This window comes from Hyaena hyaena, unplaced genomic scaffold (assembly GCF_003009895.1).
Source record: "Hyaena hyaena isolate Hyena2069 unplaced genomic scaffold, ASM300989v1 scaffold_4, whole genome shotgun sequence".
In the NCBI taxonomy this organism is placed as follows: domain Eukaryota; kingdom Metazoa; phylum Chordata; class Mammalia; order Carnivora; family Hyaenidae; genus Hyaena; species Hyaena hyaena.
Genome location: NW_024080636.1, coordinates 3,229,287 through 3,244,200, shown reverse-complemented (window position 1 = coordinate 3,244,200; position 14,914 = coordinate 3,229,287). Strand labels below are relative to the sequence as shown.

General features: G+C 54.6%; 1 protein-coding gene across 1 annotated transcript in view; it reads left to right on the top strand.

The window, feature by feature from the left end:
* The window catches only part of ARFGAP3 (ADP ribosylation factor GTPase activating protein 3), a 54,741-nt gene extending 42,225 nt beyond the window's left edge, over positions 1-12,516 (top strand). The window contains exons 13-16 of the mRNA XM_039235864.1: positions 1,739-1,862; positions 2,755-2,845; positions 9,971-10,092; positions 11,438-12,516. Coding sequence (XP_039091795.1) covers positions 1,739-1,862; positions 2,755-2,845; positions 9,971-10,092; positions 11,438-11,455 — 355 coding nt within the window. The 3' untranslated portion in view covers positions 11,456-12,516. The remainder of the gene's footprint in view (positions 1-1,738; positions 1,863-2,754; positions 2,846-9,970; positions 10,093-11,437) is intronic.
* The last annotated feature ends 2,398 nt before the right edge of the window (positions 12,517-14,914 follow it).

The window sequence follows — 14,914 nt, the reverse complement described above, 5'->3', positions numbered from 1 at the left end:
TGGCAGCGTTTTGTTTTTTTCACTTTGAATATCCTGCCCCCCCACCCTCATCCCCACCACCTCACCTCCTGGCCCTGCTGGGTTTCTGCTGAGAAATCTGCTAATGGTCTCCCAGGGATTCCATTGTACATGATGAGTTTCTTTTCTCTTGTTGCTTTAAAAATTCTTTTTTTGGGGGGCGTCTGAGTGGCTTAGTCAGGTAAGCATCTGACTTTTCCTTTTACTTAGGTCATGATCTCACAGTTTGTGGGTTCGAGTCCCCCATGACAATGTGGCGTCTACTTGAGGTTCTCTCTCTCTCCCTCTCTCTGCCTCTTCTCTCTCTCTCTCTCAACCCCCCCCGAAAAAAAAAAAAAAAAACCCAAGAAACTAAAAATTCTTTCTTTTCCCCCTTATGCTCTACTTTTTATTCCCATGACTTACTCATTTCATAGCTGGCAGCCTGTATCGCCCTCTCCCCTTCGCCCATTTTGCCTGTCCTCTCACCCCCCTTCTGTTTGGCAACCATCGTCTGTCCTGTGTATTTATAGTTCTGACTCTGCCCTTTTTTTTGTTTATTCATGTTTCTTTTAAAGGTTTATTTTATAAGTTGAATCATATGGTATTTATCTTTCTCTCTTTTTGTCTTTGACTTTTAACAATTTTATTATAATGTGTCTTGGTAAAGATCTCTTTGGGTTAAATCTCTTTGGGGACTTTTGAGCTTCATGTACCTGAATGTCCGTATCTCTCTCCAGATTTGGGAGGTTTTTAGCCATTATTTCTTGCAATAAGCTTTTTGCCCCTTTCTCCTCTTCAGATGGGACTCCCATAATGCATACATTATTTTCTTACGGTGTCCCATAATTCATGTAGGCTTTCTTCACTCTTTTTCCTTCTTTTTTCTCCTCCGACAGGATAATTTGAAATGACCTGTCTTCGAGTTTACAAATCCTTCTGCTTGACTAAGTCTGGGTCTCCCCTGCTGTATTCTTCAGCTCCAGAGGTTCTGTTCTGTTCCTTTCTATAAGTTCCGTCTCTGTGCTGAACTCCTTATTCTGTTTGCGTGTTATTTTCCCGGTTTCACTGAGTTGTGTGTATTCTTATAGGTTCCTGAGCTTCCTTAAAACAATTATTTTGAAATCGTTGCCAGGCAATTCTTTGGGATCAGTCATTGGAAAATTACTGTGTTCCCTTTGTGGTGTCATGTTTCCTCGATTCATCCTGCTGCTTTGTGTCTTGTGTTGTCTTTTTATTTGAAGAGCCAGTCCCCTCCTCCTGTCTCTACCGGCTCTGGGTGAGAAATGCCTTCGCCAGCAGCCCTGCTAGGGATCCTGATGCTTCCTCAGAGCTTGTCTATGGAAATGCCACTCCACACTTCTCATTCCCTTTTGGCAGTGAATTCTTAAGATGATAGGCCGTCTCTCAATCCCACAAGGCCAGGCCAGGTGCTCGAGCCTCCTGTTTACTTTCCCTCAGTGCCCTGAAATGCTCCCTGCCTCCCAGTCTCAGAGTGGGGCTGGCTTTCTGCACATGCTCACAGGCATCTGTGGGGCACTTGTGCCCGGAGCCGACTATGAAGGGCGGGAGGTACGTGGGTGAGGTGCACAGAGCGTTGGAAGGCATCCCACGCCCCCACAGAGGCATTCTTACCTGTGGACACTGGTCACGGCCGGTGTTCCCTAGGGGACACAGCAGAAAACCCCCTATTTCACCATCTCGCTGACGTCACTCCTATTTTGGCTGTTTTTAATTACAGACCTACTGCCCGCCGTAAACCAGACTATGAGCCAGCTGAGAATACAGATGAGGCCCAGAAGAAGTTTGGCAACGTCAAAGCCATCTCATCAGATATGTACTTTGGAAGACAAGCCCAAGCTGATGTAAGTGTCCAGAGAGTTTGTGCGGGAGCCCCACCAGGCAGGAAGCGAGCAGGGACATGGGAACCGGGAGAGGAGGTGAGAGGCACAGAGTGGGATGGACTCGGGCTGTGCGAGGCCCCTGGCCCCAGGGTGATGGATGGAGTCAGGACTCAAACCCAGGCCTTCCTGACTACTCCCCCTCGCTGTTCCCGCTGGAGAAGAGGCTAGAAAGTAGGGACCATGTCTCACGTTTCTCTAATTCCTTTCTCAGTGTTTGGAACACACGTCTATTTAGTATCTTTGGGGAAATTTTCAGGCAATTTTTGATACAGCTGTGATTTACCTAATTTTTGAATTATTATTAATGAAGTTAAATGAAGTACATAGATACGTTTGGGGAAGGTGTATATATTTTCAGGTTATTGCCTCTTGCCTTAGAGAAGTCTTGCTATGCAGGCAGATCATACGGTAATGGAGAGGCCCAAGCTTTTTTTCTAACTTTGGGGTGCTGGCGTGCTTGCCTAAAGCTCTCAGAGATGCGCGTCACTGCCAGGTTTCTTGGGTGGCACAGGGAGCTGCATCCTAAAGGCACTGAGTCTATTCTGTAGCAACAGAACTTTGACCAGCACTTCAGGAGCTTAGAGTTACCACTTGCTCCTACCTTATGTCCTAAAAGCTGCCTTATTTTAAAGCTGGCCACATTTAAGTCTACTTTGAAAGTCATGGAGCCGATGTGGCCAGCTGCGCAGTGGCCTCTGCTGGCCGCTGGTCACTGTGACAGAGGTGCTCTACTGCTCTCTGGTCCCCAACCCCTCACTGAGCACCTGTCAAATGACTGCTCCTCGCTGATTTGTTCTACAGATTTGCTCACAGCCTTTGGAGCCTAATGTTTCCTATTCCTTGTCTTCTCTAGTATGAAACCAGGGCCCGGCTGGAGAGGCTTTCCGCCAGTTCCTCCATCAGCTCGGCAGACCTGTTTGATGAGCAGAGGAAGCAGACGGCAGGTAATGGGGGGAGGGGCCGCTGACAAGGTCGGTGTCCATCGTGTCTACGGCATGAGTATGTTTCCTCTGCGTAGAAGTTTTTACTTTTCTTTTTTTTTTTAATCTTTTTTAATGTTTTTTTTCTTTCTTTTTTTTTTTTTTAATGTTTTATTTATTTCTAGGAGAGAGAGAGAGACAACGTGAGCAGGGGAGGGTCAGAGAGAGAGGGAGTCACAGACTGAAACAGGCTCCAGGCTCTGAGCTGGCAGTCAGCACAGAGCCCGATGCGGGGCTCAAACCCACGAACCGCGAGATCATGACCCAAGCGAAAGTCGGACGCTTAACCGACTAAGCCACCCAGGCGCCCCTGTTTTATTTATTTCTGAGAGAGAGACAGCACAAGCAGGGGAGAGTTAGAGAGAGAGGGAGATACAGAATCTGAAGCAGCTCCAGGCTCTGAGCTGTCAGCACAGAGCCCAACGCGGGGCTCGAACCCATGAACTGTGAGACCATGACCTGAGCTGAAGTCGGATGCTTAACCGACTGAGCCTCCCAGGCACCCCGAACTTTTTACTTTTCTAAGATCACCAGTGACCGTTATGCGATACTAACCCCCTCTGTGAGTCAGGGCAGAAGTTACCGTTTCGCACTTTGCATGTGAGGAGACCAGGTCGGGACATTTAAGCAACGGCCCCAGGTTCCCCAAGAAGTCATGTTCCTGGAACAGTGTTTCCTAGCCCAGTGCTGAGGTGGTATCTGATGTGTGTGGCGTCACAGCCTTGCAGGGGGACAGCCCTGGGCTCCTAGCTGTCACCGACCACTCCCTGCCTGAGACCTTGAGTGTCTCCTGTCATTTTTAGCCCCAGACTCCCCGCTGTGACATGGGCAGATAATACATCCCGCACAAGGTGGCCCTGAGGCTTACGTGAAGTACGGTGTGTAAAGTGCCCCCTGGGTGTCTGGCAGCCAGAAGCAGCTAGAACCGGGGACTTCACCAGGCTCGGTCCTCCAGGGAAGGCAGAATGTGGCTTTGGAAACGGGCAGGTGCAGGGGAATTTCCTGTCTCCCTGTCCCTCTGAGGGTCCAGACCCCACTGACGAGAGATGTCTGGGAGCCCCACTCTCTGCTTGTACCTCTGGCCCCTGAGCCGTGACTGAGTCCCGCCCAGGCCACAGCCCGGCCAAGGGCGAGGGGAAGGCTGCGTGTTGCCCCTTCATCACAGCTCACGTTAAAGGAGCAGTGTCCTCTGAAGTCATTTCAGGAACCCACTCAGCAGGGGGGCCCAGGGGGAGGGGGGTCTCCAGAGCCAAGTGCTCCGGGCCCAGGGCCACCTGCACTCGTCCCCAAACCCAAGGAGCCAGGCATGGGCACAGCTGACCAGCACGGGCAGCTGCAGAGAACAACTGTTTTCTGAGTCCGGCGAGAAACAGCCTCAGGAGAGGAGGTGGGGACAGACTGAGTGCCTGGAACCTTCAGTGTTGGGGTCTGGGGAAGATCCACCTCAGCCCTCGGGTGCCGTAAGCACACCAGGCTGCTTGCTGCTCCCGGCCCAGAGGATACATCGGCCCAGAAGGAGGGGTGGGGGACGGGGAACCCTCCAGGGTCGGCGCTGGACCCCAGCCTCACACTGCGGCTCTCAGGCCAGGTGGGGCAGGGTGGCCTCTGGACTTGTATTCTTCTCTCTTGTCGGGGACTTCCTCCTGTGCCTTCCCAGGTGGAGGGGTGCTGGCCCTGCGCCCTTCGGAGGGGAGCAGCCCCACCTCCATCCCCCAGGGCATCAGGTCAGCCCCCTAGAACCTCAGGTGTTGAAAGTCGCCTCCCCCAACCAGCTGTGTGTGGTTTTGTAATTCAAGTATCGCAAGTTTCACTCTGAAACACTGTTTTTAAAAAAAAGCAAAACATTTGGAGATCAAATGAAAACAGCCTTCCCAGTTGTTGAAGGAAACTTGTGGCCAGCCCATGTTTACTTTCCTGTCCCCTTTCAGAGAACAAAGGTTCTTTAATTGTTTGGGCCCCGTGTGGGTCCCAAACTCAGGGTCACAGCAAGGGTGCCACCGCCCGCCCCCCTCCCTGGCCTCCCGCGCTCCCTCCTCCATCCAAGGCCACGGCTCCGACCGCGGTCACCCTCGTTCCGCATCTTCCATCAAGCACGTCATAAGAGTTGCCTTCGGTAACGGCCATAAATGTAAATGCATTGAACAACTCTTATTAAATATTTACTTTTTGTCGAGAGGGCATTTCAGCGAACAGCAAAAGCTGGTTTAATAGACTATTCTGTGTTTTCTCACCTTAGAAGCTTTCCCGTCCGTGAGGTCTTGGGCGTTGAGGAGCTCACAGTGTCCTTTACAGTTTCATCGTGGGGGGGGAGGGTGCGGGGGGGGAATCATCCCAGATTCGAGGTGCCTCCCCGGGATGTTAATCCAGGAGCCTGGACGCTGCTCAAGGGCGCTTCCCTTTCAGGATACCAGAAGGACCCAGTCAAAGACACAATAAGCACTGCCACCAGCCTGGCATCGCGGCGGTCCCTGGGGCCCCCTCCCAGAGCAGGGTCCGCAGGGGGAGCTGGGACTCCCACCCCCTGGGCCCTGCCTGGGGACGCAGCCACTCAGGGCACTGAATGACGGAGCGAGGCAGCTTGGGAGAGCCGGCCCTGGAGCAGAGGCAACCCCGCACCCAGCCTGCCCCCTCGGGTGCTTCTCTCAGGAACGGGATTCCGATTACTTGAGTCTGAGCGAGGCCGCCTCCAAGGCCAGAGACGCTGAGACCCTTCCCTCCCCCGCTCTCGTCTGTTCCAGGCGCCATTTGGGTTCTTGTCCCCTCAGCCGCTCTCTTCTTTCCCCCTGACTCAGGCTGGCAGCCCACGCCTGTGACCTCCTCGGGGCCCGTAGATCTCAAAGCGCGGGCCTCAGTCCGCACCCAGGTGATTTTGTTTGGTCCGTCGGTGGACGTTTGTCACGCGTCACAGCTGTGCCATGGTGTTGTCGCCCGGAGTCTCATCACCCCGGCGCGGGGCACAGAGGTCACTGCCGTGCTCTGTGCGTTTCTAAACCTGTCACTCAGGTCACCTTGGAAACCCTTCTTTTCTCGCCGTTCATCCCCATTTCAGGGAAACGGGTACATGATCGGCTGCTGAAAACTGACTGACTGAGGAGCCTGGGCACTGTCCCCGGCTCCCCCGGCTCCCACAGCATCACCCTCCCACCGCCTGCGGCCACCCCTTCCTTCTTCCCCTTTCCCCCTTCGCCTTCCCCCTTCCCCAGGCTGATTCTGCACAGAACCCTCTGGTCCCCCTGGTTTCAAATCCTGCCGTGGCTGGCCTGCAGCTCCGGCCCCCAGCTGCCCACCGCTTGCTTCTCGGCTCCCGGTGCCCTTTCCAGGCTCGGTTCTCAGCATTTTCGCGCTCCAGCCCTGGGCGCATGCTCTCAGCACCCTGTGCTGTCACCAGGGGCGAGGCCACCCCCCTGCCTGGACCGTGAGCCCTTCAGGGATGGGACCTGCCAGTTCTCACTTCTGCCCCTGGCAGCTGGCAGGCCTGGCACAGACAAAGCCCTTAGGAAGCATCTTTTGAGTGACTGAGTGGACGGGTAACTAAGGAGCTCTGGAAGCCGGGGCGCCGGTCCGTGGGCCCCTCTGACAGCCGGGCGCAGGAGCGTGGTCCCCACTGTGCTCGCGCCCCTTCCAGTGCCACCAGGGCCACCCCTTGCAACAAGTGTGTTGCTGCAAGGCCAGCAGTAGGTGCTGCGAGCCATTGCCATGGCTCCTTCTCTGCGGAGGTGGCCGCGGCGGCTTCCACTGCGGGACAGCCCCGTGGGCCTGCATCTCGAGCCACTGTGCAAAGCAGACCCCCTGCCGAGTCGTGGCGGACGCCGTGAGGCGTTAGCACAGTGTCACTGGGCCTTCCTGCCTGATACAGAGCCTCCATGCCAACCGCTTACCATGACGTGGCTCTGCTGGCCCCCAGCCCCCACTTAAACACTCCAGGGCCTCTGGCTCTGTCAGTCCATCTTCCCGGTGCTGGAGCCAGAAACCTGGGAATCAGCCTTAAGTTTTCTCTTTCCCAGCTCCCCCACTGCCCGTCGGTCCGTGAGCCTCCTCAGGACACTCAGACTCACCTACTCCACTGCCACGGGCTAAGGCTCGGCCACGGCCACATGCACCTGGGCTGCCACGTGGCCTCTAACTGCTGGCCATGCTCGCCCAGTGCTCTCATTGGTTGATTGCCTGCCTTCCCCAGGAGGCAGTACATTCTGGTAAAGCAGGTTTGTGTGGATGCTCTCAGCACCAAGCCCCATGGGGGTATTATGGGAACAGATAGGTAGCAGGGAGACCAGGCACCTGACCTGGACAGGACATAGGTCCCTACACATAGGTCAGGGAGCCTCTTCCTGAGGAAGCAGCTTGAGCCTTCGTTTCTTGGAGCCCTTGTGTAGTCTGAGCGCACTGGGGCTCTGCTGCCCTGGGCAACCCTCAGACAGGATCTGGCACCCAGATACGAGAGGAGGAGGGAGACCTCATGGACACAGGAGGCCGTCAGGCAGCTTTCAGATGCTTGCAGGCAGCAGACCTGCGGGCGGAGGGTGGGAAGGCACCTCCTTGCCAGAGACCTGAGGCCCGTTCAGGAGCTACCGGCTACTTACACTCCCAGGAGCTTAGATCCTTAGGGAGGATTAAGAAAGGAGTAAAGGTGCACAATAACGGAGACTAAATCAGATCTGAGTTTGTTTCTCTCCGACATAGGACTCCGGGGAGGCAGTTCAGGATATGAGCTGTGTTCCCAGATGCCAAGGACCTAGGCCCTTTTCCTCTTGTTACTCATGACCTCCACTCTGCACCTCACCTCATGCCCAATATGGCTGCCCCAGCCCTAGCCATCACATCTGCATCCCAGCTAGCAGGAAGGAGGAAGAGGGAGGAAAAAGGGCAGGCCCCAGCTCTGGAAGGCACTTCAGCTTCCATCCCATTGGCCAGAACTCTGTCACCTGAACACACCTTGTTGCAAGGGTTAGAATCTGGGAGCTCTGTATAGAGAAGGGGAGGAGAGGAAATGAATCACTCTAGGGGAGGGGCTGCCATCTCAGGGCACCTGGGGACTGAACCTAGTCAGTGAGGGCTCATGGTCCCAGAGCTGTCCCGCCTCAGCTGTGCGGTCTTCTTTAAAATTTTCTCAAGTTGGAAACTCATACATGGAACGGCCTCTGCGAATGTCACCCCCACTGACCTCTGGTCCAGACCCACCCAGACACTGGGCCTCTCCAGGTAATGGCACAGCTGTGGCCGTGGCTCTGCACACTCAGGATCTCACACTAGCTTCCTGTTTTCTGTAAAGACCCATCTTTAGCCCAATAGCAACAGGGGTGAGCAGCTGTCCTAGGATTTGAACCCAGATCCAATGACCAGGCTGGGCCTCCACTCTGTTACTGGCAAAGGCCTACAAAACTTTAAAAGGTCAGCTGGAGGGGCGCCTGGGTTGGTTGGTTGAGTGTCCAACTTCAGCTCAGGTCATGATCTCACACAGTTTGTGGGCTTAGGCCCCACGTCGGGCTCTGTGCTGATAGCTCAGAGCCTGGAGCCTGTTTTGGATTCTGTGTCTCCCTCTTCTCTGCTCCTTTCCTGCTCGTACTCTGTCTCTCTTTGTCTCTCAAAGATAAATACAATGTTTAAAAGAAATTAAAAAAAATAGGGGCACTTGGGTGGCTTAGTCGGTTAAGCATCTGACTTTCAACTTTCGCTTAGGTCATGATCTCGTAGTTTATGGGTTCGAGCCCCGCGTCGGGCTCTGTGCTGACTGCCAGCTCAGACCCTGGAGCCTATTTCAGAGTCTGTGACTCCCTCTCTCTCTGACCCTCCCCTGCTCACGCTGTCTCTCTCTCCTAGAAATAAATAAAAATATTAAAAAAAAAAAAATTAAAAAAATAAAAAATAAATAAAAAGTCAGCTGGAGGCAGAGAGGGGAGGAACCTGCGGCTGTGGCCCCTCCCTGCATGGTGGGCATGGGGGCGGTGCCGTGGGTCAACACTGTCCCTTTCGGGCGGCATCTGTGCAGAAGGACAAGCATACCCATTCTGTTTGTCCTTGGAAAGGGAACTGGCTTCTGTGGCTCAAGGGGCAGGTGGGCGCAGCTGGGTCGTGCGGGGGAACCGGGCCTGGCCCTCCGAGGACCTGCAGGGTTTGGGCTCACAGTCACGGAGCCCCTCCAGCTTGTCACCCCTCTGTGACAGAGCCTCACCCCGAAACCCCGGTGGTCCGTTCTGGAGCCGCCGCCGCTTAGGTGCCATCCCACCGATGACCTCACCTGCGCCTGGGAGATAGGCCGGTGTTTCCGGCGGCAACTAAACCAAAGCAAAGAAAGCCAACTGATGGTGGCATCAGGAAGGGGGGGTCTGGTTCTGCCCAGTGAGCTTGGCTCCGGCTCAGAGTCAGAGAAGCATCAGAGAGAAACGTATGCATTTGGCTCCCCGCCCTACTGGACCTCATTCTCTTGTCCTGCGGCGGGCTTCCTCTGCGCTGAGTGGCGGTGACAGAGGCAGCCGCCGTGGCACTGCCTTGTCACCACCAGCAGCCCCAGAGCAAGCAAATGGCTCCTCTCCTCTCCCAGGAAGATTCAGGAGTCCCGGGAAGGCGTTGATTGGCCAGGCTGAGTCACACGCCCACCCCTCTGGATGGAGCCCAGGGAGCTCGCCAGGGGAAGGGAGGAGGGCTTGTACCAAAAGCGGGGGCGGGGGGGGGGTCAGATGTGGAACACTCAAAACTAGAGCTGTCCGCCCATCTGCCATTTCCTGAGTATTTACCTGTGAGATCTTGTGTTCAGCACCTGGAGGATCCAGGAGCCCAGAGAGTGTGAGAAAGCTCTCCAAAGACACACAGCTTGGAAGTGGCGGTGCCAGTATTTGAACCCCTGATGGTCGCACGACCCAACATGACATCTTCTCTCATGTGGGTTCTTGCAGCTGGTTCATGGGCAGGGGCGTGGGGGTTGGCTGGCACTGAAACTGAGCCCTGAGCACCCCCCCCTTCCCCACAGCTGCTGCCTCAGAAAGCAGGAAGGGAGGGGATTCCGTGCCCCCTAAGGTCACGGAGCGCCCTAGGCACTGGTCGGGCTGCCTGTCGCCAGGGTGCAGTGACCAACGGCATCTGTTCTGTGTGCAGGAAGCTACAACCTCACGAGCGTGCTGCCCACTGCGCCCGACATGGCCCAGTTTAAGCAGGGAGTGAGATCCGTTGCCGGAAAGCTCTCGGTCTTTGCTAACGGAGTCATGACTTCCATTCAGGTCAGTGCCATGGGCTGACGGGAGCGGAGTGGTGTGGCCGGGGGGGGGGGGCCTCCGGCTTTGAAACCGCGACTTGGACCGCTTCTCACCTGCTGGCAAACTAGATTTCCTGTTACTGATTCATACGTTTGCAGCAGTGTGAGCCAGGTCGTCATGAAAACCAGACCCTGGACTTTTATTTTCACTTAAATTTCCTAGTTGGTGACTCTAGGGAATTATTCCAGGAACCGATCAGGCTCTGCGTCTTTCCTGTATTGGAACAGAGAAATAGTAAGACAAAAAAAATCACCCATATCCCTCCTCACAAGGACACCTTCTGTTGCTACACATTTTATTTTAGTCCTAGATTTCTACGCACATCTTCTTAGAATTGAAAAAGTGCGGTGTTGTGTAGACGAGTTGACAATCCCATGGTGCTGTGCCATGAGTGTTTTTGTGTAATCCTTCAGAAGCTACATTCCGTTCCTCAAAAACACAGAACATTTATCTAACTGCTCCCTGACGTGGGGACTCACGTCGTATTTCCCTCTCCGGAGTAAAGCAGGAAGCCGGTCCTCACTGTAACAGCGGAAGGCCGTCTCTTGAGGCTTATTTCAGGAAACTCCTGCTCTCCTCTGTCATGTTGCTCTAGGGTGCGGTCACCAATGTGAAGGCGTGGCCACGGGCGGTAGGCCCTGATCCAGGTGGCCTCTGGCGCCTCCGAAGGGGCTTCCCGGGTGGGGGAGAATCCCCTCCATGCAGGTTCCTGCCGGTTTCACCCCTGTTGAGAACAACCTCTGGTTAGAATTCACGGGGCTCTTTCATGTCCCCGAGGTCAGCTGAGCCCACATCAGGCCTTCCAAGCAGGTGACAGCCATATTTTATGGAAGGTCATTTATAGGTGACCTTTTATGGAAGGCCATCCGCATTTTATAGGTTACCCCTCTTTTATATCTTTATTTGATAGACGCAGAATCGGAGGTACAGAGGTAAGGTTGCTTCTGCAGGGTGGCTCCGCCGAGCGGGGCTCAGACTCCACGTGTGTTACACCTGCCGCCCAGAGGCTCAGCCCTTACCCCGCCCCCCAGATGCTTTGCGCCCCGCCCCGCAGCGCGGAGCGGAGCCACAGCCGCCCCAGAGGTCCGGGGCAGGATGTCCTTGGTCCAAGGCCGACCTCGGCATCGGGAAGCCCTGTGGCCACGCCCCTTCCAGTTCCCGGCTCCTTGCGGGGCGGTCGGTCCAGAGGCCAGACAGGTGGATGTTCCCCACGATGTCAGTTTGGAGGCCGCCGAGCGTTCGGTGCGCCTGAGAACGGGAAGCCGGCGCCGAGCGCCAGTAAACGCGCGTCTTGGTTCTCTCTCGCCAGGATCGCTACGGTTCCTAACACCGACCCGGTGTCCAGTGTTGCCAGGGGAAGGGCCTCTCGACGCGAACCAGCGAGCACGTCGCAGGCCGCAGTGAAGACCTGGCAGTTCTGCAGAATGTTCTGCTGCTTTTTCACATGGTATAACATACCCTCCTGATTTTTAATGTTTCCCTTGAGAAATTCTCATTTTTTATGTAGTCGAAGCTTTATCGTAATTTCTGTTTTGCGCTCCTTCCTGCACACATCCCTCCTTTTGGCATATCCGCGTGTAGCTCGCTTCGCTTCTGCGGGGGCTGGTTCAGCAGCTGGGGGTCTGGAGAAAAGGGCTTCTCCCACCTCTGAGAGCTGAGAGCCTTCATTCCAGGACGGGGGTCCCAGTGCTGTGTGACCCAGGGCTCCGGGCTCCCTGAAGCAGCCGACGCCCCAGAGGCCCGGAGAACCCAACTCACAGCACGCGTTTCATTAAAAGGGAGCAAAGAATAAAAGCGAAAGACCAAAAATGTCGAATTTGGCAGATTGCTTCATTTCTCCTCCCACATGTTACGGTGATTTCGAAATAATGTTTAAAGTCGTCTGTCCCTGTGTATGATCTGTACATTCAAAAATAATTTACAGCAAGGACTTTTAACAGACCTAAGCTTCTGCATTGCCAAGGGAATTAATCTTCTGACACGGTGTTGCTGTTTGAATTTATGGGAGATGTAAGCTGAGAGACTCTCCCGAGTGTGTTAACAATCCACATGGTGGACAGAATTTCAGATGCATAAGGTAAGAAGACAGACCCACGGATGGATCAATATCTCAGTACTCGGGAGAACGGTAGTTGTAACTGGGTAGTTTTGTTAATATTTTTTGTCTTAATCTTGGTTTTCAAAAAATTACAGGATGTGTATACATGAATAAAGAAAACTAATTTGGCTGTGTTTTAGACAGCGTTAGAATATACTGTTCAGCACAGTAAAATATATTTGAAATCTGATGAACCAGAAATGTGGTTTCAACTGAATATTTTGTGACTTTTTCGTAAAAGATCAAATTTGTAGACCTCTAAATATAATAAACCCTTGCAGCAGATCGCATTGCCTATTTCTCTTTTTTCCTTTTTCCTTTTTTTTTTTTTTACAAAAGCTTTTGTAATGAATCCTGTAAATCAGGGCTCGCGGAATGGCATTGGCGTGCCTCTGAGTTATGATATAATTAGAGATGGATCTGTTTTCTGTGTGTGTTCAGGGCCTGATGTGCAGCTGTCATTAGCTGGGGTGGTGTCCCCAGGGCGGTGGCAGTGGGGTGTCCTTGTTGAAAGTGAGGATGTGCACAGTGGCATCTTCCAAGGCCAACGTGCTGCTGTAACAAGATACCACCGTCCGGGGGGGCTTAACTATGTCGTTTCTGAGGTTCTGCAGACTGGAAGTCCAAAATCAAGGTGCCATCAGGGGTAGTTTCTGGAGAGGACTCTCCCCCTGGCTCGAGGAAGGCCACCTAGTCTTTGCCATCACACGGAGGCTGGGGTCTGTTCCTCTCCTTCAACCAATGAATTTGAGGACACAATTCCGGTCCATAACAGCATCTGTCAGAAATTTCCACACTGCGTTAGCCGTGCTCCAGGCTGGGCTCATTCCACCTGCAGAAACCCTCCCGGTGAGGTTACACTCCCGCTTTACAGAGGGGACCCTGCCTAGGGCTCTTCGCTTGCCCTCACTCTGAAAGTGGCCGCATATTTCCTGGACTTCCTCCCCAGGAAGGGCCTCGGCAGCCCCACCCCCAGCCTGGCTTGGGTACCTTTTCAGGGCTTTCCTGGACGGAAGCTTGGCTTGACGGGGCCCTGTCCGAGGTAGCCAGAGAAAGCATCTCAGTGCCTAAGGGTGCGGGGCTCACCCCCCACCTTCCCCAGCACGTGCGAGTGAGTGTGCAATGTGCACGTGCACGTGTGTGTGCCTGTGGGCGTGCGTGTGCACGTGGGTGATTTTGGTTTGTGTTCCTGGGACGTTTGTCCTTGGGCCTTGGTGTTTGTTTTGTTTTATTATCAATGTGAGTGCTTCGTATATAGTAAGGGTATTAGTTAATAATTGTTCTGACAAAACATGTTTTGGACCTATGGGTTAAAAAAGAAAATGGAAATAGAATGATCCAAGGGTCTGGTGGAAACCGGCCCAGACTGGGCCTGAGGGTGAGCTGTGGTGCTTATAGTGCTTTCCTTCTTGGGACCAAAGCCAGTAAGGACCCGGTGATATTTCTGAGAAATTGAGAAAGCAGGGGGGCGGGGCCAGCTTTACAAAGCGTTTACCAGAACAAATGCTCCTTGGAAATGCAGAATTATTTAATCACCCTGGAGAACGGCTGGGAACGGAGGGAACTAGACGTGAACCGAGCTGTGGGCGAGGCCCTCCCCCCCAGAGGTTTACCCGCCCCCCAACCGCCCCGCCCCGGGCGGAGGCCGAGGGGCTCCCGGGAGGGCTCGCAGAGCTCCACCTGCTGGGCCCCGGGAGCCAGACCTTGGGGGCTTGGCTTCCGCCCATGCCCCCCACACCCCCACTCGCAAGAGTAAGCTTGGCACCCCTGCCCTGCCCTCCGTGCCCTTCTCACCCGTCTAGGCGCTCAGCCTGAAGACACAGCGGTCGAGGTGACCTGACGCCCAGAATTCCGCCGCTCCATCCCCAGGCACACCCAGAACTTGACACGCCCGGGGGGAGGGGGGGGTCGCGGGGGGCGGGGGGGCAGGCAGTCCTCCCCTGGCCCCTCCCTGCGCTCCCCCTGCTAACCCACTGTGCCCCTTTCTCCTGCCCCAGGACCTAACCCTCAGGTCTCCTACTACCACAAGTGCAATCTTTGCTCAAAAGTCACCTTTTCCATGCCCCACCCTCCCATCTCCCATTTAAAAACTAGAGCCCAGGGGCGCCTGGGTGGCTTAGTTGGTTAAGCGTCCGACTTTCGCTTAGGTCACGATCTCGCGGTTCGTGGGTTCGGGCCCGCGTCGGGCTCTGTGCTGACTGCCAGCTCAGAGCCTGGAGCCTGTTTCAGTCTGTGACTCCCTCTCTCTCTGACCCTCCCCTGCTCACGCTGTCTCTCTCTCTCTCCTAGAAATAAATAAAAATAAATAAATAAAATAAAAACTAGAGCTCAACCCCAGGGCCCTTCTTAGCCCATCCTGCTCTTTCTGCTTCTTCCCAGGACGTTTGCCTTCTCACTGCACCCTCCTCTCCTGTGTCTCCTCCCGAGGTAGAAACATCAGTGTCATCAGCGTCCTGAGGACCATTTGCAGCTCCCCCCCCCCCCCCCCCCCCCCCCCCCCCCCCCCCCCCCCCCCCCCCCCGTCACTGATTCCCCGCTGCCTAGAACGGTGCCTGGCACATAATTTGAAGGGGAGAATTTTGTCCTGCCAGAGCCAGGAGGGTGACAGGCTACCCTTGTTAACCTCTGGCCCTACTGTATTAGGCCACCTCTTCCCCCATCACCCATTCTGGTTTGTTCCCAGCCCTT